At 33.7% G+C, this 24,567-nt stretch overlaps 5 protein-coding genes across 5 annotated transcripts; 3 read left to right on the top strand and 2 right to left on the bottom strand.

Annotated features, from left to right (window-relative positions):
* The first annotated feature begins 857 nt into the window (after positions 1–857).
* On the top strand, positions 858–5,091 carry HELRODRAFT_185515 (hypothetical protein). The gene is made up of 4 exons (XM_009018396.1): positions 858–1,510; positions 3,324–3,467; positions 3,644–3,825; positions 4,693–5,091. The coding sequence occupies exons 1-4, from the start codon at positions 1,096–1,098 to the stop codon at positions 4,708–4,710; spliced, it is 759 nt and encodes a 252-aa protein (XP_009016644.1). The 5' UTR covers positions 858–1,095; the 3' UTR covers positions 4,711–5,091.
* Positions 5,092–8,150: 3,059 nt separating this feature from the next.
* HELRODRAFT_77652 (hypothetical protein) lies at positions 8,151–12,204 on the top strand (the record flags this gene model as incomplete). Its single annotated transcript, XM_009018395.1, has 9 exons — positions 8,151–8,282; positions 8,425–8,462; positions 8,597–8,636; positions 8,722–8,803; positions 9,666–9,742; positions 10,362–10,461; positions 10,817–10,919; positions 11,732–11,876; positions 11,989–12,204. Coding segments are annotated over 9 exons (933 nt in total), but the record flags the coding sequence as incomplete, so codon positions are not given.
* A 2,797-nt stretch (positions 12,205–15,001) lies between these two features.
* Positions 15,002–15,616, bottom strand: HELRODRAFT_171698 (hypothetical protein; the record flags this gene model as incomplete). Its single annotated transcript, XM_009018394.1, has 2 exons — positions 15,002–15,151; positions 15,290–15,616. The coding sequence occupies 2 exons, from the start codon at positions 15,614–15,616 to the stop codon at positions 15,002–15,004; spliced, it is 477 nt and encodes a 158-aa protein (XP_009016642.1).
* Positions 15,617–17,201: 1,585 nt separating this feature from the next.
* Positions 17,202–19,886, top strand: HELRODRAFT_171697 (hypothetical protein; the record flags this gene model as incomplete). Its single annotated transcript, XM_009018393.1, has 4 exons — positions 17,202–17,361; positions 18,842–18,932; positions 19,000–19,169; positions 19,765–19,886. The coding sequence occupies 4 exons, from the start codon at positions 17,202–17,204 to the stop codon at positions 19,884–19,886; spliced, it is 543 nt and encodes a 180-aa protein (XP_009016641.1).
* Positions 19,887–20,415: 529 nt separating this feature from the next.
* HELRODRAFT_171696 (hypothetical protein) lies at positions 20,416–23,884 on the bottom strand (the record flags this gene model as incomplete). Its single annotated transcript, XM_009018392.1, has 3 exons — positions 20,416–20,512; positions 22,967–23,385; positions 23,480–23,884. The coding sequence occupies 3 exons, from the start codon at positions 23,882–23,884 to the stop codon at positions 20,416–20,418; spliced, it is 921 nt and encodes a 306-aa protein (XP_009016640.1).
* Positions 23,885–24,567: the final 683 nt, after the last annotated feature.

The raw sequence follows: 24,567 nt of genomic DNA, 5'->3' as shown, positions 1-24,567 counted from the left end.
GTCTTAACTACTTACTTTATTTACAGGAGCAACTCTAGAGATAACAGTTTGAATGGGAACAATCGGATATTGCTTTTTAACAATTCATTTATAAGTTTTTAAGTACAAAAATTGGTTTTAGAACAATTACATAAAATTTAAATAAAAATACAATAATTTGTTTTAAAACGGTTCAAAAATATTCAATCATTTGATTGAGTTGCACTGATGTATTACAGTTAGGAAGGAAATAATGCCTCAATTCAATCTCACCATCTTCATCGTGCAAACTTTATTCCACAACATCAGCTGCATTATAATGAACAGCAGAAGTTACTGAAGAAATGTTAGGCGTAAGTAAATATTATGCAAAGTAGTTTGTGCGAATGTGCGAGTCTGTTCGTGCGCATGAAAATGTACGTAGGCTTGCGCTCCATATATATAAGGGTGTGTGTGTATTATAAATAAATAAATATATATATATATATACATATATATATATATATATATTTATATATCCAATAGAAATTGTACATATTTACGTCTAAGATCATATTTAAATTTGATTATTTTCAAAAATGTAATTTAAATTATGATTTGAAATACTTTAACTTTCATTTTTAATTTTTTTTTGTTACCAACATCAATAATTAAATTGGAAAATATTTATATTGGCATGTAGTTGCATATAATGTTGCATAGGACTTTTTAAACCACATTAATGACATAAATTTGGATCCATTCCAAAGATTTCGCACATGCATTTGAACTTGTAAACATCGTAAACGTTCAGTATTGTAGTACATAGCAAATGTAAGGCATACATGTATCTTGAAATACTCATCCATGAGATGTTGTGGCATTTGTTGTGGGATAACCAATCATGTTTATTCAAACTGTGCGTGAGTTAACGTAGCTGCATAGATAAGGATAGGGTTGTTTAGCAATGTTTGAGAATCAACGTCTTTAAGTCGTTTTGTTTTCCGATTGTTTTGTTTTGATGAAAAATTATTTTAATACGGCACAAACTAATTTAATAAAAAGTACACTAAAACAGCGGCAAGCAAGAAAATTATCAAATTGGATTTAATTGGATTACACTCGAGTTGCATTATTATGAAACTTATCTGTCTGTGGGTTTTTGTTTGTTTGTTTTGGGCTGGATCAAGGGCTGAAAGTTGTTTGTCGTGCAATCCCGAAGAATGTCTGCCTGTGACTGATTGCGTGGCAGGAATCATAAAAGATCAATGTGGATGCTGCGATGTATGTGCGAAATCAGAGTTTGAACTTTGTGACCACACGCGTCTCCCGTCGCTCAACATGTATGGCAAGTGTGGAGAGGATCTGGAATGCACAATCAGGACAGATTTGAATGAAGGAGAAAGCCAGGAAGCGATTTGTTATTGCAAATCCCAAGAATCAGTCTGTGGCACGGACAACTTTACTTACGATAACATTTGTCAGTTGAGGGCTTCAGCTGTGGTGACCAAAAGCGGAGTAACTTTAGCTAGGGAAGGACCTTGTAATACGGGTAAAATTGAATGTTATTTCAGATAAAAATAACGCAAAAATCTTTGAAAACTATCAATCAATACAATTTGTCAATTCATTCATTATATAGCGTAGCAATTGTTGATGGCAAGTCAATCAAATGTTTGAATTTAGAGTTTTGACCAGTCTCAGCCGCAGTTTCGGTTTCAGCTTAAAACTGAGTTTTTTTAATTATTAGTTTTATTTTATTAAACGGTAATTTTTTTCAAAAAATTGTTTATGAAACAATATCTTTAAGGTTAATTTCTAAAATAATATTACTTCAAACAAATTAATATTTTCGTTATGCCGTTATTAGCAAATGGAAAGATAAACTTCACATTACAGCTTTTTACATCATACACAAAACCACGCTTCACGAAACTTATTTTCGTGAATTTTTAACCAGCATTTTTTTTCTATTTATTTGTCAGAAATTGAATTTTTTAATTATTAACAGTACCTAAGAGTTTGAATACTTTAAATTTCATAGAACTACTAGGCAATCTACTATGAGAAGATGTAGAAAAACTTTTAAGCGTATAAATTTTTTAAATTTGACTGGCAAAAATAGAAAAAAGGTCTTCCTACGTTCAAATAAATCAACAACGCCACAAACAGCATATAAGAATACGTGCTAAACGACGCATGAGACACCAGGCATGTGATAGGTGGAGATTCTTTTGTCTAATTCAACCACTGCAACGCAATGCGAACAGCACCGGACGGCCTTAATCGCTGGGCCATCACGCAGGCTTTATTTTATTATGAATAATAATAAAATAGAATAATAATATTTTGCAATTTTTGGCCACGTGAAAAATATGGTATCTTTTGATGTACCGTTCCATGCTTTAATATTCTTGAAAAGGTTCGGATTTGGTTTCGAGTGAAAGCAATATTCCAGTTTCGGTCCGGCACTAATTTATATTTCAATTTACTCTCATGCTAAATATTTGATTACCACGCTGTTTTACCACTCTAATACATTTGTTGCATTTTGTAACAGTAATACTCATTTATTTTTGTTCTCAAATCAGTTACAGTTATGTAGAAAATTTTAATAAAGGCCAATTACTCTTCAAAAGTCGAATATTTCTATATTTGAAAAATCTCTTTCTCTGATACTTTTTTTATTTTCAAACGTCGCTGCGGGTATTGTCTTGTTCTAAAATGTACACTCGTGTTTTAGCTAGTGTTCAACAACACGCCACGAACATCGTATATGAATACGTGCTAAACGACGCATCACACACGAAGCATATGATAGGCAGGGATCTTTTTGTCATATTAGAACCCGGTTAATGCGAAACAGCACCAGGTGACCTTAACCAATAGGCCATATTATTCAAATATATCAAAAGTGTATCTGCTGAAATATTTATTTAATTGTTCAGTCAAAAATTCAAGGTTATTAATAAAGTTCGGAGACGAAGGCCAAAAATTCGGTTACAATTTCGGCCAAGGTTCTTATTTGGTCGGAAACTAATCCAGAGCGTGAATATTTCTATATTTGAAAAATCTCTCTCTCTCTGATACTTTTTTTATTTTCAAACGTCGCTGCGTGTATTGTCTTGTTCTAAAATGTACACTCGTGTTTTAGCTAGTGAAAAACATTTTGTTTCATAAAAAAATTTTTCCTCTCTTTTATAGTTGAAATTGACAATCATAACGAGTAAAGAATACAAAATTTTAAAAATTTATAAAATTATTTGCAGTTTTCAAATTGAGACAAAATTTCATAAATATTATTAAAATTGATCGTAGCTTAAACTAAAATAGTGTTAACTATCAATTGTTTTTAATTTTGAAAGCTCCCGTCATTATTGTTAACCCTGAAAACGTGAAAAACGTAAGCGGATCGAGCATTTCATTATCGTGCGAAGCTAAAGGCTTTCCAATCCCAGTCATCGAATGGACCTGGACAAGAGTGGACAAACAAACTGTCACCCTACCAAGTAGTTTCAATCAATTTAAATATTGTTTTTTTTTAATTGGCGACCGAATTCTCATGAAATATATGTATGTGTATGTAGCGTTTGTAATAGTTATATAACTTGAATTAGCGTATTAGTGTGCTATCTATTTTTGATAATTTGGTGGCAAAAAAATTAATTTGTCGTTTTTTTTCAAGGTGATGACCTTCACGTTTCGATAAACATGAGAGGAGGACCAGAAAAATATCACGTGTCGGGCTGGCTGCAGATCATAGGACTGAAGAAGGAGCACGAAGGAGATTATTCTTGCATTGCCCAGAATGATTTCGGATTCGTGAAGAGTTCCGCAAGAGTTAATGTTGTTAGATCTGGGGATCGTTAGTGAATTTTTTTATATTATTGTTAAACTTGAAGTTCTGCTCATTGGTTTTTCAGTAAAATAATTTTTGTTTATATAAATGTATAGAATTGTATAGATTCTCTAGATATGTTATGATGAACAAAAATTTGTTTATTGATGATTTTTTGGATTAGGCAAGTGGAAATGATTTTGACAAAATTCAATTCTGCAATGCTCCAATAACTAACTTCAGAGTTCGTGATGTAATTGACGGTCATAAAATGTTGGTGCAAGAAAATTAGATCTTCTAATTAAATTGGCAAAACTCGACGATAAATCGAACAAGAAAAAAGCGTTTGATGATATATTGAACGTGTACAATCATTCTTTATAGACAGTCAACATAATCCTGCATGTATGATGAATTAATGCTTTTGATTGATGATTTATTCCAATCTTTCAAGTCGTCTTTTTGATAACGTAGTCAGGATTGGTTTGCATAATTTTTCTAGCCATCTACAGTTATTTAACATTTTCTGACAGATTTTATAATTTTTAAAAAGTACAACTGGTTTTCCTATTTTACCTTTGCATTTGTGACTAATTCAGTTATTTTACTGCTCCTTTTATTTCTATCCTACGTTAACATTTCAGTTATTTCTTTTTTGAATGTTTCAATCTTTGTCTGTTATTATTTTTGACATTTCGCTTGCTGCTTGGAAGCTTCTCTCAGTGCGTCAACCAAAAATTTTGGAAATGGGATATGTATAGATATAATTCCCACTCATCTCCACTGTTACTTTTTACATTGTTAGTTTGATATAACGGTTTGAACTGTCAAATTTATGATTGTTGGATTTAATTGATGAAATTTTTTATTGTTATCGTTAAATTTTTTACACAGATTTTAAAGGTGAATTCTAGAATAAATCCAACGCCAGACTGAAGCGAATTTATTTATACATACCTTTAAAATAACAGTTTGTTTTGACAACCACCAGCTTTTTTTTATTGTAACTTTTAATAGAATGTTTCATTTATTAACGAATTTAGATTTTTTAGATGTTATGTCTTTATCTCCTGGCACGATTTCAAATATTTTGTAAACGAAAAAGTATGAGTATCAGTATGTTATCTGAAATGATAGGCTGTTAATGTTTCTAAAAAGCAATGTAGGCTGTGTTTGCCAACCATATAATGAATAGTAATGTTAAACATTTAAAAGTTATCAATTAAAATTAATTGTTTTATGAAACTTGAAATAAAAATTATTTGTTTTTATGCATGAAATAGTTTTTACTGACGAAATGCTTGTTTAATCTCCAAATAGGATTGTTGTGTAGAATATAAATCGCAATCGAGGGGTGGGGCGCATATCAATGTGAGTTATAACGATGGACCATTGTTTCAAATCAGTATAGAAAGAATTATGAATTGGATCGCTTTTTGTAAATTTTATTTAAAAAAATCGTTGCTTACAGTGTCGGATTTGGTTGAAGTTGGAGATTTTGCCGAAGTCGAAATTTTTTGAGAGGCCGGAGACGGTGTCAGATATTTTTCATCCGACTTCAACTCTGGAAAGTGTTAAAATTTGGTCAGAAAATATATGCATTCATTCAATCAATAAATCAATCAACCTGTTTCCACGATGTCCAACAGCGCTTTTCAATGAATTTCGCTAACCAGATGGTTTTGTGATTCTTAACTTTGTAAGTAATGGCGAAGTAGTTAGAGAAAGAGGTAGAGACTTAGAGAAAAGCGTAAGAAAAAGCAAAAGCAGATTTAGTATAAGAGTGTTTAACAGGAGTTAATAACTAGTGAGAACAAGAAGACGATTGTAAACCGGGGCGTTTAGGTTTAATTACTATATCTGATAAAGAAAATAAATTAGATTGAAATTTGTCCATTAATGTGCAAGTTGTAAAAAGAATTCTATATTTGATATGTAGCCAGTGTAAGAGAACAAGATGTGGAGATATATGAGAAAAGAAAGGAGCACTAGCAACAAGACGAGCAGCAGGGTGGAGAGTAGAATCAGAAGGACCATAGTAGAGCGAGTTACGATGATAATCAATCCAAGATAAAACTAATGAAGCAACAAGAGATCTTTCGATCCATTGATTAATAAAGCTTTCTTGATTTTTGCTTCTAAATAAGTGAAATAACTGAAATTTAATTTTTACCGAAATCATTTTTTTATATTTTGTTAATATTATATTATGCCTTATTCTAGAGACTTTCTCTTACTCCAAACAAGCTTTTTCATAATGCCTGCGTAGTTTTGTTTGTTTTCTATTTTTTCTATGTTTTCAATTTTTTATTATCGTTCAGTTTCCTTGCCGTTTTCACTCGTGGTCGTTTATTTTTTATTTTAAAATTGTTCTCTTAATAAAAAAAATGGTTCTTACAAGAGTGGTGTAAGTTTTTTAATTTTCTGTTTAACAATTTTTAAATGTAATTTTTTTTCAGAAAAAATTTACCAGATTTTTAAGTCATGTTGTCCTGGTCTGTCTGTTCTGTTGTTGCTTCTCGCCTATGGGGTGTGCCTTAGTATAGATAGTTAGATGTTAAAAAATCGAGCCGCAGTCATTGGGTCCGCCTAAAGGTGGGCGGTAGTGAGGGTGGTGGAATTTGCATAGTAGTTAAAAAAACTTGTCTAAATTAGCCAGTTAACAAATGCTCCTAACTCTGACATTAACATTTTAGAATTATTTATTACTAAGTAAATAAATATCATTATAGAATAGCTTTAAATGATTTATTATTTTATAAAAACATTTAATTTACTATATTTTTTATTTTTCCAAAATGGCTTAAAATGAAACGTTTGCTAATAAACGTTTGCTGGCTTTTCCCAAGTGTTGAAAAGATGTTGGGTAGTATAATGTTAGGTGAGTGACAGAGGTTGCATTGGTCGAGAATGGCATTATATATTTAATTAATATCATTTATGCAACTGAGGTGGGTAGAGTAACCACAGTGGAGATGTAATAAGATAAGATGGTTCTTGTTTTGCTGAATAGTAATGCTTCAATTTTACTCATAAGTAGAAGTTTGGTTTTTGCTTCAATTTTACTTATAACTAAAAGTATGGTTTTAGAAAGCTGATGGTATTGAGGACTGTGAGAGTGTGGATTTGAGCATTTGTTCGATGATGCAGGGCGTTGGCAGGGCATTGACTATATTATATGAAAGATGATGGCATGGATGATTTCTATTTAGGCATTGGACGAGGCATTGGTCTGCGAGTGGGGTGAAGTGTTGGAGGATGTTAGTTTCTTGGTATAGGCTGCCATGAGGAAGCAGTCAATTTGGGTGGTTTGGAGTTTTTGAAGATTTGTTGTCTGGCTGTTGTAGTTGCTTTTGGTGTCGTGTTGTAGTGAACATTAAACATTGAAACAACTAATTTGATAGTAATTAAAATGCATGATTTTTCAATTGTGCCTAATATTTTAAAGAAAATTTTGGCAAAAAGTATACTTTTTTGAGATTTGTAAAAGGATAGTATAGTTTTGCTATTGAGTGAGAGTATAGATAAAATAGACAAATGTGAACTTAAATAGCTAATAATGAGCATTAGAATGTTAATTGTAATTATATTTATATGGAAATAACACATTTATAATTATATTATTAACAAATACAGGTATCTATTTTCATAAAAATATATATTTAGTGATGTTTTAAACACCTGTCATTGTCTCTAGTCATACAAAATTACATGTCAGCTTTCCAGTTAAATTTAGAATTAACATTTATTGAAAAATATCTCATTTGTTTTTAAACTCATGCACGTTATCAGAATTGACCAAACCTTCACTCAAATCTTCAATCCACATATATATATATATATATATATATATATATATATATATATATATATATATATATTGAAGAAGTAGATAATAAATAATAGTATTAGTATGGAATGGAAGTGTTGTTGGTTTGAATTTATGCTCTCCTGTTCATTTGCTGGCCTTTAATGTTTCAGGGAATCTTTGCTTGTCTTTGATGTTGCATTGTGTGGAAGATGTATCTTAATGCCGGAAGCTTCAGAAATCTCAAATGGACTTTGTACTAGATATATGTGTTTGCATTCTTTGATCATTCAGATTGCTCTTTACTGCACTTTTTCAACTGCCTCATACTGAGTTCTTTAGTTGTCATCTGACTAAGTTTTTATACAAAAAAAAAATAAATATTTCTACTGTTACTTTTATAATATTTATTTATTAAACCTAGTATAAAAATGCTCTGTGTCTATATCGATAGTTTTAAAATGACATTTTGAGAAATCAATTAATATTGGTTCAAATCAATATTCAAACTATGAGAGAAACCTTTATTGATAAATTTTCTATAGAAAAGCTAAAAATCAACGCTCGAAACGTTATCTGGAAAAGTGTGAACCTCAAATACATGAAAATGATAAGAAGGCATTGTTTATTAAAGGTGGAAGAACGAGTGAAACTGTTACTAGGATTTTGAAAGAATTGGTTAGTTAACCATCTGTTTATGGGTTTTTATTTAATTATATTTCCAAAACATGCTTCTGACATTATCATATTTCCACGTTCTGTCTCAATGATATATTGTCTTTGGTTGTTAATTATAAAAATATATTGATTTGTATTGCAGGCGTCATTAAAGAAACCAAATTCGACAATGTTTCAAAAGTAATAGCTTTGGTTGAAAATTTAAAATATTTTGAATAAAAAATAAAGCTCGTTGTTTTTATTTCCTGACAAAATTTTTTTGTAATAGAATTTTCTAGTCTGGTAAGTAATTTAAAACTTTTGAACTATTTTAGAAAAAACATGACAAGACCTTTTGATGATCCAACGTCCATTGTTAGTTTTTTACTTTTTCTGGAACTGACATGGAAAATAAATTTCATTAAAATCAATAAACTGAATTGCTTGTGTTTTATTTTAGGAGTTCTTCTCAAGGAAATGTGACAGCTCTTTGTTCATGTTTGGTTCCGACTCCAAGAAGAGGCCTAATAATTTGATTATTGGTTATTTTTTTTTCAAATGTACTTTGTTATCATGAAATTGCTATCACAATTGTTGACTCTTGAAGCAGCAAGGAAAATTTTTGGATGTACAAGCTAGCCACTTCCCCTTCAACAATCACCACCTTTTCAGCTGTTTTCTATCCTGCACTGTCTTTTCTAACAACAATTTTTCTAACCAGAACTAATCAGAATTCACTGTTCACACCTATATATCAAATCAACTGTCTTGGTTGTTTAATTATAATCTACAATGCCAGTTCATTTTTCAATTTTTAATTTCATTAATTTAATTATAATAATTATTTATGTTATATGTACATTAATTATATCAGTTATAATGTATTTTTAAATCCATTTTTTTAACTTTTTTGTTTGTTTTGTTTTTCTTAACGGATTTTGTGCTCTACTTCCATAACTAATAACTGTTGCTATTTTTAATTTACATGTATTAAAGGCTGGTCAACAAATGTGCACATGAAGATAATTTTTAATCATGATTAAAATACTTTAGAAGCTGATCACTGTCTGCCACTTTTTCATATTTTTGCCACGAATTCATGAGATATCCCAAATTTTTCCTTTTACTTGTATTTATATTTGTTTCACCTTCCATCATTCATTTTTATATTTTTTTAAATTTAAGTTGACAAGTCATTTTCTTCTGTTAAGAACCTTTTCGTCTAAACAATTTTATTTCTTGGCACTCAAAGTTAAACATTCAGCTTGGTTTGATTTTTAATCAGCATTGAAGAAATTTTTAGGAACACTTGATTTCATTAAAATGCCTCAGTGAACCACCTCAGTTATTATTACATAGATGCTTGGCTGGATTATTTCATTTTTTAATGTATTTTCTTTTCAGGAAGGATGTATGATTTTCAAATTCTTGATATGTTTGAATTTGGAGTAGCAAACTTCAAATCTCTACAAGAGTTCAAGGTGCGTAATGTGTACGTTTTTGTTTTATGTACTACGTTTAAAGGAAATAAAATTTGTTATGATTTGAGCTTCTCTAAAATTTTCATGTGTTCTTAAAAACTTACACAAGATGTAATAAATCAAATAAAACTTGGAAGTTGCTCATACAGCTCAAAGTTCCATAGAACTTCTGGAGCATATCACAAGGCCTGGACATGGGTCAATGTGATCCACCATCTCAAAATGTATTTATTTGTTCTGCAACAAATATACATACACATAGAGTGAGAAAAGAGTTTAAGAATTTTTTATTGGTCGCACATATGTACCACCATGGATTTTGTGTCCAATGCATAATGATGCACCATTCAATGAAGTGCAATTTATGGACAGAATTAAACATTAGTCTGAAATCATCAACAGTCTAGCATGTGCTGCACAAAAATTTGTTATCTTGATCTGAAATGGAGTAGCTAATGCAAATTGTGCACTACATTCTCTCAGCTCTTAAGTTATCAAGGCATTCACAATGTGATGGACCTTTGGCTATTCATGATTAATAAGGCTGTCGATGTTAAACATTCAAGCCTGATAATTTCTGTTAAATTAACTATCTATTCTAATTTCTTAATTATTCCAGGAAGCTAAAGTGGCCATTGGAACCAAGCCATGTTTAATTTTTTCCGGGGAGCAGTTTGAAAAAGTTGAAGAATTTTCCAGATTAAAAAGTCTATTAATTGGTGGTACTCCTATTTTAATAGTTGTACTATTTATTTGCCATTTTTTGTTTTTTCTTCATATACTGGTAATTATTATATTAATAAGGCCGTCATTCTTTTTTACTTATATTAATATTAATAGTGATGGTGGCTTATTATGCTTACACGTGCACTGTTACTCCTGCTGAATTTGTAGGATTTTCAAAAGTTGTCATTGAATTAATCATTCTAAGTTTTTACAGCCATAACATGTAAGCTTTTTACGAGCAGGAATTTTCTTCTAGTCAATGTTTTCGATTTTCTCTTATGGTCGATATAATTATTGGATATTACTTTCACCAAATAATTTTTTTATTTTTAAAAATTTTCTCGCAAGATTTTTTCCAAGGACCCCAAGTTTCCCAGATCAGGTTGTCTGGAATTGAACATGTCTTTCACTTTGTGTTGACTGATGAATGCCTCACTATAAGAAGTTACAAGTATGTCTGGTTTGGTAGTGTTGGTACACGGTTATAATAGTTTGTACCAATGAATTAATGTGATTTGATAAAAGACATAACTGCATCACCAATTTAATAAACAGAAATCAATTTTAAAATTATTCATTTGAACTAGTCATCAATATTGTTGTATGAATGTCGTGGTATGAAATACAATGAAAGACTGAGGTTTTTAAATTTATCCACACTAAAATTTCGTAGAATCAGAGGAGATTTGATTACTTTGTATAATATTTTGAATGATAACTTAAATAGTAATTTATATCCAGATCTAAAATTATGTACAGATTCAATAAATAAAAAACATAAGAAAAAGTTAGAACGAAATAGGGTTAGAACAAACATGAATAAATATACATTTGTTAACAGAGTTACTCATATGGAATTTTTTATGAAATTGTAATAAATTTCCTGTGGTAAAGAATCCGTAAATCAATTTAAAGTTCTGTTTGACAAGTTCACTATTGGATTTGAGATGAGATGAATGGCGTGCAAATTATCCAGTTTGATTGATTTGGTTGGCATGTGAGTATGAGTGTGGATATGCTTGAGACGTGTCTATGTAGTACTTTTATTATTACTTGAACAATTTAAGCCTTCATTTAGTTAACTAATTTTTGGGCTTATGGGTTGTACACCTGCGCTCATTAAATTTTTTATGTTACGTTATGTTATGTTATAAGTTGGAACAACTTATGTTTGTTGAAATCGTAAAGACATGCATGAATTTTTATTGACTGGGCAGTAAATGTGTCAATTTGTTTCTCATTTATCTATATTTTCATCTCAAGAATTCTTTTAAAGAAATCTGGAACGAAAGTACCAAGGATTGAGTTGGATGAAATTGGTCCATCGTTGGACTTGAAATTGAGAAGGCGAAAGATAGCTGGAAGCGACATGTACGAACTTGCTAGAAAACAACCAAAAGCTGCAAAGGTAATTTTTTTTATTTTTTGAGCTTATAACTGACAGTCAAGGTTTTTATTTTATATTGTAACCTCTCTTTAATTTTATGTTAATTTTTAAAAGTATTTATTTTTATTTTCAGATCAAAAAACAAAAAAATGTGAAGCAAAATCCGTTTGGCTCCAAAGTTGGACAAATTCATATGAAACATCAAGATTATGATGAGCTCCAAACCAGAAAAATGAAAGGATTGAAAAGGAAAAAATTAAAAAACCAAACTGAACAAAATAGTAAAAAAATGAAGTTGACTGAGGACGTCGATGTAAATAATAGCAATGATAATGACGATTTGGAATAAAAATTTATGATCAATTCATGTATTTTTAATTGTGTTTCATGGACGTTTTATATTTTTTGCCTAAAATTTTTAGTATGAAAATTTATTGTTTCAAATTTGAGGGCATCGTTTTGAATCATCTGTATCTATTTTTTAGTGCATTTGTTGATTTCTTTTTTTTTGATTTGTTCTGATCTTTATTACCACTTGGAAAAAGTGTAGACAATCGACCTGAACGCTCAAACCGTTTCATTGTTTTGGTTTCTCAATCTAATTGCTGTTTTTGTTGCTAATTTCAGGATTGCTCTAGCTTTGAGGTAGCGCCAACTAATTTTGGTGCTTCAATCAATCATCGTTTAGCGTCCAGAGACCCAGTTCTCCCGAGGTAGAATGTTGTTTTCTTTGCCATCACTTTTTTGCGCCAAATAATGCGATCAGTAGTATCCATTTCATTTAAATTTAGGGCTTTCATGTTTTGCTCGATTGTTTGCGATCAGGGACTTCTTTGGACGGCCTTTGGGACGTGTGCCAGGTACTTCAACATCTGTAAGAGAAGTTATGGCACTGTTTCCACTTCGTTTGACATGACCAAACCACCGCAGACGGTGTTGCCGGCATTCGTTCTTTATATCATCTAAACCAGAACGACGCAGGATAGCGGTAGATTTGATGTGGTCCTTCAGACTAATTTGTTGCATCCATCGGAACATTTTCATATCGGTTCGGTGAAGTTGTTGTTCCAGTTTGGTTGTCATTGGCTATGTTTCTGCACCATATAACAACACCGGACGTATCACAGATTTATAAAGTCTTGATTGTAGTGGTAGTGGGGTGTCACGCCGCATCAATATAGAGGCAAGGAGATGCCATTTATTCCAGGCTGCACGTATGCGTGCTCGAACGGCAGCTTCAGCTGTTCCAGTACAATCCAGAACATCCCCTAGATATTGAAACGATGTTACTTTCTCTGCCTTAATGGCTTCAAAAACATTGCTGGTTTGAATTTGTTGTTGTGGATTGATGCAAGCAGTCCAAACAAAATTGGACACTTTAGATAAATTATCAATTATTTTTGAACAACGTTTGTGACACCACTGGTTACACTGCTGACACTTGATTGAATTGTTACCTACACCAGCTTTACAAACTGAACAGGGCCATCGTCCAGTAGCTGTGGTTTGGATGGGTTCACCAGTGTTCATTGCTTTGGTTTTGCTGATGTTGACTTTGAATCCATAATCGGCCAGTCTGGTGTTCGAATCTTCAAACATCTGTGCTGCATTCTGCTCAGACGTGGCTGTTAAAACAATATCATCAGCATATATTAGATTCCAAATGTCACCAGTGCGTATTGGCTTTGTGATTTCTTCAATCACAGTTATAAATAACAGTGGACTGAGAATCGAGCCTTGATAAACTCCAACGCCGTTGTCAAATGCATCTGTTTCCAACCGTTGTGCTGACGAGTCTTGGTATTCGTATACATTTCCATCACAAGTCGAACAAGATATTCTGGAAGGAGTTGTCGACGTAGACTCTACCTGAGTGCTTCACGGAGAACTCGATCAAATGCTTTTTCAAGGTCTACAAAAATGTGTGATAGTTGTTGATGCTTTGCGAGGTACTTCTCTTACAGTTGCCGAAGGATGTGAATTGTGTCAATTGTTGATTTTCTCGCTAGGAAACCAAATTGATAATTTCCGATTGTGATGCACGACGTTAATTTTCTCAATGATTTTCTCGACAATTTTTAGGGAGTGTTCTAACAGACGTATACCCCGATATGATGAACAGTTCAATGGATCACCTTTATCTTTGTATAGCGGGACTGTCATGCTATAGTTCCATTCAGTCGGCGTTAAGCAGTTTCTCCAGAATTCACGGCAAAGTTGTAGTAACGTTTGGATACATGCAATACCAGATGCTTTGATAATGTCATTTGTGAGTCTAGAGGGCCCTGCTGACTTTCCATCCTTCATTGCTTTCAGAGCTTCTGTAAGCTCCTCTACAGTGATGTCTGGAATCGGACCTTCGATGGGTAAAGCGTCAAAGTTGACATTGATGGGATTTGTTTCATTTAACAGACGGTTGAAGTATTCTCTCCACTCTAGCTTGATCTCATCTGGTTCAAGAACCATCTCATTTTTGTAGTTTTTTATACATGACGCACCAACTATGTCTTTTTTCGTACGCTTTGCTTGTTTTGCTATATGATACAGAGATTTCATTTGTTCACTTTTGCTTTTAGTGAGCCACTCTCTGCACTGATCTGTCTGAGCCAGTGCGACTTGACGTTTTGCATAGTTGCTCTTCTCACGGAAAATTTTGTGGTCATCAATAGACTTTGATTTTTGCCATTGCTTGTGTGCAGCTTTTTTTCAGCTATTGCATTTTGTACACTGTCATTTCACCACTACGTGTCCCGTTCATGCTGGCGTTTTGTACCAGTTTTCCCACAAACTGTAGTTGCAGCGTTTATCAAAACGGTTTTGTATTTACTCCAATCTGTACTGGATTGCGATTGGTGGTCTAACTGTGTGGCGACAATCTGTTGAAATTTTTCTCGATGAATATTGCTTTTCAGCTTCCACAATTTGATTTTCCAAGGCATTTGTTTAGACTTATGTTTTGACAGTTTGACAACCAGGTCTGCTACAAGGAGTCTATGTTGGGCGACACATGATTCGCCTTTGTATAACTTTGACATTTTTGAATAACCTTCGGTTTTGTTGCTTGACAGCGAAGAAATCAATTAGCGTGGCTGATGGTCCACTTTTGTATGTTATGAGATGTCCCAACCTCTTTTTAATATATGTGTTCAGTAAACAAAACCCGTGACTTTCAGCAAACTCAAAGATGCGGTTGCCATCTTCATTCCGTTTTCCATAGCCAAAACGCCATGCACGTTGTCAAAACCATCTTTTTTCTCTCCAACGTGGCCATTGAGATCGCCTCCAATCAGAATCGCCTGTCTGTGGTGCGTATGCAGAAAAAATAGTCATTGTTTGCTTTTCTAGGCGAATCTTGATCTACATGAGACGTGAGTTAATCCTTTTAATATCCAGTACTTCTTGGGCTAGCGGTTCTTTGACAAAAATTCCAATACCATTTTGGCCGTCTTTTGACCATTCCAGAACAGTTTATATTTTTCTTTGTCTGAATTGATATGACAGACACCATTCGATTTCCATCGGGTTTCCTGAAGGCAGCAGATGTCAATCCTTCTATGTTCGAGCATTTCTGCGATTTCCATGCTGCGGCCAGTCAGCGATCCAACATTGAGCGTTCCAAGTCTATGTACCGTAGAGGGGCCATTCTGAATTTTTCTGCAACATCCCTCCGCCATTGCATACTTCCTAGGGATTCTTGGCACCCCTTGACCACTTAAGGCCTGTTGGGGACTAGGGGCCGTTGTTTTTGTTTGTGATGGCATGGAATAAATTTTGGGAAAATTTTTTACATCCGGACACCCATCCTAACGACAACCACCAGTTATAAGCGGTGGGCCTAACCTTTTGCTCAAAAGCACGCAAGACAGCGTGGATGCAGTTTTATATCGTGCCCAGGACTAATTTTTGTACTTGCGCTTTATTTTTGCTCGAGTGCCGATTTCAACTACTTGTGTTTGTGATGTTATTATTTGTTATGAAGCTCTGGTCCTGATATATCAGGAACTGCTTGAATATTTATTCTATACTGATAGTTAAACTTTTGTGCCGCCATCCATGCCATGCATAGGTACGCTTTTTGTATGCTGCCATACAAGCACCGCCTCATATAAGATGCGCGTACAATATTTCTTGAGTTTCGAACTGACACTATTCAATCTAGCCCTTCGCGTAATAACAGCGCGAAATAGGGCACTTCTAACGACTTATCTAAATTGCCGAATGTTTTGTGTTGTACTTGAACTGCTTATCTAAGTGTTTTTCAAGTGCAATAATTTTCTTGAAAGCAATTATGTTTCTATTCTTTTGGTGATCTGATAATAGATAGAGGGCTATTCCAAATCAGTGGTTCATTAACGAAAACAATTTCTGTGAACAAGTTAGTGTATCAAATTCTGCAAAATTTGTATGTCGACAAAAATCCACCAACAAAAGCAACCACAATTAATAATCAATTCCAAGTTAGTGTATCAAATTCTGCAAAATTTGTATGTCGACAAAAATCCACCAACAAAAGCAACCACAATTAATAATCAATTCCAAGACGTATCAGAATTACAAAATTTGATAAGAATATCATCAATTTCCAAATACCTAACAGGCTAGTTGGAAAGTCTGTTGCCAAGTAACGGATAAAACAATTTCAGTCATAGTATTTTATTTGGCAAAATCCATGTAAATACATCAGATAGCAACTGATTGTCAAATAATTCTTTGAACGAACTGACAGCTGGTAATGATCTAAGTATCATCTGCAATTTTTGTTGTCACTTCGTAAACATCAGCTGCGTATAATGAAAACGAAAGTGGTTCAAGGTTTTTGTCACAACTCAGAAGAATCACTCGACTTGGTTTGTTGTGTGATAGAACACGTAAGATATATTCCACGATAACCACTCCAGATACAGATATTTATGTTTTTAGATTTATTTTTTATTCAAGTAAGAAAATGCTAGAATCTAAAATAAGATCAAAACTACTAAATTTGGAGTTTGTAAGTCAGATAAAATGTAAAACACGAAAATAGTCTTGTACGATAAAGTGAAAGTCTAATCATTTAAATTGAATAATTGAGTTTGGTGAGCTCTTATATATATACAATTATGATTATACATACTTATAAATAAGTTATAAACATCTATCTATGGATATAAATGACAAAAAATTACTCATATGATATTTAAAACAAAATTCTGCAGTTGGCAGATAATGATTACTTTCAATTAAAAACTCTATAAGTGCTGCTGGTCACTGCTGGTCTCACCTCTACATTTTACCATCGATGCAGTGAGCCATTTGTTTATTCTTAGTGGAGCATGCCGCTGCGAAAATAAAATAAAGTTTGCCGAAATGACTTCCTCTCACGAGAAGTCCCCGGTGAGTTTGTTCCAGGAGTGGTGCGCAAAAAAGTCCATTATACCTACATACGAAGTTAAAGAATCAGGCAGTTGTCACCCAAAGGTTTTTGTTTGCAAATTGTTATTTAATGAAGAAGTTTTCTGTGCAAACGGTTTGTAATTTATTTTTTCAGCAGTTTTTTCTATTTGAACTATTGAATGCCGAAACATGTTTTGATTTGGTTCTCTTGCTCTACTGGAATAACAATAACTAATTATTCTAAGATCTCTGGACGAATCTTTCTCTAACTACTAAAAACTAATATTATAACAAACAAGAAGTCTTCTTAGCAGATAAAACTTAGCTATTAGACTTTTTCTTAAGTTAAAAAAATAAATTTTAAGATAAATTTGATAATTAATTTAATTAAACTATCCTATCTCTTTCGTTGGAGTCTAGTATTCTTATAATAATTAATAATTAATCTATTTTCTATTCTTTTGGTATAGGTATTGGCTTTGATATTGATTGTTTTTATAGTTAAAGTTTAACCGTTAAACTTAATTAAAATATTTTCAAATTAACTAATTTTTTTATTAAATTAATAATTAATTAAATCATATATATGTGAATCATATGATTTTATTGACTTGAGTTCATGTTTGGACATTTTTTTTATTATCTTCATTTATAAAATATATAAAAATTATGAATATAAGATAAATAATTAAATTTTGTTTAAACTAAATACATTATTTTTTTACATAATATATATGGGTTTCATTATTTAGGCCTTTACTTTACTATTACTTGCTTCAATTTTTTTGCTTGACAATATTTTATTTTACCATTTCAATATAAACTTTAATCATCTTTTTCATGAATTAAAGATTAAAAAAGAACTTTACAATTGTTATTAATTCAGATGCTTATGTTAAATGTATATGCACCTTTAAAACATTTATTTATTTTATGCCAGTGAACATTCAACTGATATCATTTTGAGATTCATATTTTCAATTTACGTGAAACGTCACATTGTTACTATTAGATTTTGGCTCAGATTTATGTTTTCAATTGTTTATTACGAGTTAATGATTTGAGTATTAATTTGAATCCTTTCCTTATTTAGATTCTTAGATATAGTAATTGCCAGTAAAGTTTAATTTTGATAATTAACACAATATAATTTTTTTTGGATCATTAATAAATTTAGGATTTTTATATAAAGTCACTAAGCATGCCTCGGAGATGTATATATCAGAAATGTCTCTATTGCACATTGCACATAGGGCAAAACTCTACTGGCCAATGAAAAATTTTTAAAAATTTTAAAATTGTATTCTGTTTTTTTTTTAAATATCACCTATAGTCTGTTATAATTCTTTCCTTCATTGGATTGATTACATGTGTATTATTATTGTATCTGTTGTATAAAGAAGTATTATATGATTATTTATTAATAAATTAATTTTTCTTGTTTAATTTAATCTAATCTATATTGTATATAGCTTTTTTTTAAATAATTATCGGTATGCTAGATATATATCTCTTTTGTATACAAATTAGTGACTGACTGGATTGTTTAAAAATTTTTTGCTGTTATTTTAAAATAGTTTTTATTTTATAATATTATTAATTTTAAATTCCAGCTTCAAGCAAAAAGAAAGCTAAACAGGAATCAGCATTAATGGCTTTGAAGAAAGTTTCTGACAAAACAGAGAGGATTAACTTAAAATTAAAGTTCAGCTCACAAATTTTCACTAATCCATTTGGCATTCTAATAATAAATAATTTATTAATCTTCTAGAAATCAGAAAGAAAATGCAGGAAGTTATAAGTTTGAGAAGAATTATGTTGGAGAGTTGCATGAAATAACACAGAAACGATTGTTGCCACCTCCTACTTTCCAATACCAACAAGATCAAAAATCTAAGCAGTATCTTTGTACAGTCAATCTTATGCAGTTGTCCATGTGTGGTAATTATTTGATTAACTTTTTTATTCATGAATGTTATGAATTGAATGATAATTGAAACCTGCACTTCACATAAATATTTTTATTAATGTTTGGAATTGAATAATCCCGTATAAACTCATGTGCATTGTTGACTTACTTAAAAAATAGTGACACACCTTTTTGAAATGTTTGCCCTAAAAGTCTAAGCTAAGCAAAAAAATTTAATTCTGTTGATGTTAACTTTGGGTGTAAGATAAGATTGGCACTTAAACATCAATGTTCTCTGCAAATAACTAATGCAATTTATCCCAATCTAATGCCTTTTATACTTTGGTGCGGTTTATAATGTTTCAATTTTTACTTGATGACTTCATTACTTTGATGTGCTTACATGCTCTCCAATTAAGTTATGAATTAAAAATGTTATAAATAAATAAATATATGAATGAACTAACTAGTGAATAAATAAATAAATAAAAATAGATAAATTTCTTATATTTACGCATATATTTATAATTTAAATTTTGTGTATATTTATGCACACGTGTGTTTTGTCCAAATTATGATACAACTCTTTACCTGGCCACATAGAAAAAACTTTCAAAAATTTTTTAGTGTCCGGGCCATCTAAAAAACTTTCAAAAAGGAATGCTTGCAAGAGGTTGTTAGAGGAATTGAAAATTGAAGACCTGAACACAACTTTGAACCAGACAGCTCTTTCTTTAGATGTTTGTTGAATTTCTATGAAAGGCCGTTGTATCTCTCTGTGACAAAACTATGGGTGTTCAAAAAGCATTTTATTATTTTTAAAATTTAATCAAATTCGTAACTTTTGGTTAGGTTTCTCTTGTGTGCTTACTTTTTGAATTCTTTGACTTTTTTGAGTGAATTGATTTTTGATCAAAAAGTTGACTTTTATGTTCATATATGGTTATTTATTTATTAACTGAACTGTTTTATTTAATGAAAATTTTGTTCTAAAAATATTTATTCAACGTGAAAGTTCTGGAGATTTTGTGGCAACCCAAAATTTTTTATAGACAATCTTGTTACAGGGAGATGCACATTTCTTTATATTATTAAACTGGTATTATTAAACTGATAGAAGATTTATTTCGTTATTAAAACATTCTTTATATTAAGAATGCAGAAAAAAAATTGGTTGAAAGTTCATCCTTCAAGCCAGTTTTAAAGCATGATATCAAGTTAAGCTTACTACAGCCAACAAGAGTCACCTCTCAATCTTATTTGAAGATGATGGAAGATTTAGCCAGGATTCACAAATTTGAAGTTATAAATGTGAACATTAGTGAACTCAACAGTAAAGGTAAATAATTTTTTGAGTTTCGTAAATGTTTTCAATCTAATGATGGTAAATAAAGTTTATGGTTATGTTATTTGCAATATTTAGAGACAGTAGATGTCATATGTTTGTTGAAAATCTAATGCCTGGAATCATTTTAATTTTTGGTTTTTGAATTTTTAACAAATCAAACTTTAAACATAGCAGAAGTGCCATATTATAATTTATAAGATATAACAAACAACAACACACGTTTAGACGGCATTTTCCCCGAGATCGGGGGTTGCCGTTTGGCTACCTATGATGAAACCGAAATACCCCTCGACGCCATCCACATCTGTCACTCGCCTCAGTATCACGCAACCCCGCTTTCACCCTGTCCTTCTCCACCTGCTCTCTCCATCCCAATCGCGGACGACCCCTTCCTACCACTCCTTCAACCTCGAACTCCAACGCTCGCCTAATCCCGACCCTTTCATCCCTTCTCAACACATGTTCATACCACCGCAATCTCGATCTCCTTATCAATGTCACAATGTCCTCATTCAGTCCCATCATTGACATCAGCTCTGTACTACTCCTCCTATCCTTCACTTTAACCCCACACATCATCCTCACCATAGCTCTTTCAGCCCTCTGCAGTACACTTTCCTCCTCAACACTCAAGTTTCACCACCATATACCATCGCTGCTCTCACACATGCTTTATATACCCTCCCTTTCATCATCACTGACCATTTCTTTCCACACAATACCCCACCCAGTTCCCTAAATTTCATCCATCCCACACGAACTCTAGCCGTAACTGCGCTCAAACATCCTCCATCCGCATTCAGCTTATCCCCTAAGTAAACAAAGCTTTCCACTCTTTCAATACCACCACTCAACCCCGTCCTTGCGTCCGTCCTATTAATCACACCATTTCTTACATTTGAACGTGCCTTCCACCTTTTTCAGTGCCCCCTCACACCACTACATCTCTTATGCACCCATTTCTGACATCCTATACACAATACCGAGTTAGCCTTCACTCTCCTATCACATACCCCACAGGGGTCTATTTTACTTATCACTCGCTCCCCACCTTCTCCACTCACCATTACCTTCGTCTTACCAATATTAACTTTTAACCCTTTCTTTTCAATAACACTTTTCCATCTGTCAAATTTTAACTGCAATTCTTCCATGCTATCAGCCATCAAGACTAAATCATCTGCATACAAAATCTCAAATAACAACCCCTCCATTATGTTTCCACACACAACATCCATCACAATTGCAAACAGAAACGGTGATAACACTGATCCTTGATGCACTCCTACCTTAACACTAAAAGCGTCCGACATCCCCCTTCCAACCCTCACCTTTGTCTTTGCCCCTTCATACAGCTGCATCACAGCTTTAACAAGTCTCTTATTCACTCCTTTCTTCCTTAACGCCCATTCAATGACCTTCCTTGGTACTCGATCAAAAGCCTTTTCTAGATCCACAAAACACATGTACAATCTTCGTTTCTTCTTTCTATAATTCTCCTGCAACATTCTCACCATGAACAACGCATCCACCGTTCCCCTACCAGGCATAAACCCACACTGCATTTCATTAACTGTCACCATACTTCTCAACCTCCTCTCAAGCACCCTCTCCACTACCTTCATTCCGTGCTCTAGTAATTTCACACCCCTGTATGACCCACAATCTCTCACATCTCCTTTGCCCTTATACAACGGCACCAACACACTGTGTCGCCAATCCTCAGGTATACTTTCATCATCAAACATACTGTTAGCAATTCTCATCATAACTTCAATTCCTATCACCCCACTCGCTTTAATATGTTCTGCCGCTACTTCCGAAACCCCTGTCGCCTTACCTAGTTTCATTTCTCTAACTGCTTTCTCTACTTCCTCCATCGTCACCTTCTCTATAGGTCCGTGTGTGACCGCGGATTCCACATCTCCATCCCACTCATTCTCTTCATTCATCAACCTTTCCATATGAGCTTTCCACACCTGAGCTTTTTCATCCTCATCTATGCACATCTTGCCAGATCCATCCCAAACACATCCATTCCCTATAACATCTTTCCTATCCCTCATTGACTGCTTTGCTACTTTGAACATTTTCCTCGAACTCACATCAAATTCCATTTCCTTCATTAACCTATCTGATGCTTTCGTTATTGCAGTTGCCACTGCCTGTTTTGCAACCTTCTTAGCCTTCCTATACTCAGACTCCGCTTCCTCCGTCATGTCCCTTCTCCATACCCTAAACCTCTCCTTCTTGACTTCCAAAACCCTTCTTATATCTTCATCCCACCACCACGTCTCACCATGCCTACACTTTCCTTTCGTCCATCCACATACTTTATCTGCCGTAGCCAACACACAGTCCCTGTATCTCTCCCAAACATCTCCATCCTTACCACTCTCCCAATTTTCAGCCACCTTCACTTCAAATGCCTTCCTCACCTCTGCATCCTGCAACTTCCATGTCTTTCTCTTTGCCACAAACTTGCCCTTCTTCCTCCTCCCCATTTCTTTTGATGTCACATCCATCACAACCATACTATGCTGCAACATACCAGGTATCGCCTTCACATTCTTCACATACTTCCTATGTTTGGCCCTTACCAATATATAGTCTATCATCGATCTATGTTCCCCTGACCTATAAGTAATCAATCGCGCTGGTTCCCTTGTGAACCAAGTATTCCCCACCACCATGCTATGTGCATCCGCTAACTCCAACACTCTACGCCCTTCCTCATTCCGTATACCATATCCCCATCCCCCATGTACACCTTCATATCCGTCTGCATCCGCCCCCACATGACCATTAAAATCACCCAACAACACCACAAACTCATTCAACCCCGCTTGCCCAATCTCGTCAGAAACATCATCATAAAACCTATCCTTCTCCTTTCCTTCCTACTTNGTTGCGGAGCATATCTGATATCACCCTCACTATTACTTTTCCAAACACCATCACCACCACAATTACCCCATTGCTTCTCCGCCTCACTTCCAACACCTTCTCCACCAACTCTTCTTCTCTTATCATCACACCAACTCCTCCCGTACCATCATCCCCCTTCCACCACAACTTATATCTTCCACCTTTAGCCCCCACAAACCTTGTACCCTCACCCTTCCATCTGATCTCCTGTAATGCAGCCACGTCAACCATTCTCCTCTGCAGCTCCTCCACCACTTCCAAACTTCTTCCTGTCAACGTGCCTACATTCCAGGTACCAAACCTCCAACCCCTTGGTCTACAAGTAGTCCTTCCATCTATAGTGCCTTGCACCGCCACACTATAGAGTGGGGTGCCAGTAGCCAGACCATCCACAGGGCCTTGCACCACAACCCCATGGACTGGGTCTCCGGAGATTCTTCGCACCCTCTTCTGCCGGATACTGAGGGCCATTGTTTTTTCCGTCATCATAAGTATTATTATTTGGCTAGTTTTTACACAGGACGCCCTTCCTTACGCAACCACAGTTATAAGCGGTGGGCCTTGCCTTTGATGATCCAACATCACTCACAAGATATTGAGGGTCAGTTTAATGTCTTCTGTTATAATTTATAACATGCAAAGAAAAAATGAAAATTCCATCGTCTCTCAAAGTTAACACGCATCTGTTCTTCTCTTTAGAAAGTGTGCAACATCATGATAACCCAGAAAATAATACTTCAGCTTTTCCTTCTTACTTGTTTTCACACCACAATCAAGCCACTTCCTCCACTTCATCCCAAGGCATGGTGACCTCGATATTTTCAAACCTCATTTTGTGTCTTCTGGACTCAGTTGCCTGTCTAAATGAACGAGTGTCTGGACTCTGAAGAAGGTATCAAATAAAATATAGGTAACGCCGAGATCGCCATTCCTTTCTTGCTCCAACCCATCAAAGAGTATTTTAAACATACGTGCCAGTAACAGTGCCACATACTTCCAAGTTAGTCAATCTTTCTCAGGTTGCTCATTTCTGATACTGTCTCAAAGTAATGCCGCCTTCCTGTTCTTTATTAATATACATCGACCACGCCCCGCTTCCATAAAGCTGGCAATTCTAGCTGCAAGTCCCATGTATTACATTTAAGTTGTACGTG

Source organism: Helobdella robusta (genome assembly GCF_000326865.2).
Source record: "Helobdella robusta unplaced genomic scaffold HELROscaffold_21, whole genome shotgun sequence".
NCBI classification, from domain to species: Eukaryota; Metazoa; Annelida; class Clitellata; order Rhynchobdellida; family Glossiphoniidae; genus Helobdella; species Helobdella robusta.
The sequence above is the reverse complement of the archived record's forward strand: the minus strand, read 5'-3'. Positions and strand labels throughout refer to the sequence as shown.

Bases quoted from the DNA above. Each gene is read 5' to 3' on its own strand.
- HELRODRAFT_185515 (XM_009018396.1), top strand. From the start codon at position 1,096: ATGAAACTTATCTGTCTGTGGGTTTTTGTTTGTTTGTTTTGGGCTGGA. The intron at 1,511-3,323 runs GTAAAATTGAAT...TAATTTTGAAAG, and splicing joins GGAAGGACCTTGTAATACGG to CTCCCGTCATTATTGTTAAC. The intron at 3,468-3,643 runs GTAGTTTCAATC...TTTTTTTTCAAG, and splicing joins ACAAACTGTCACCCTACCAA to GTGATGACCTTCACGTTTCG.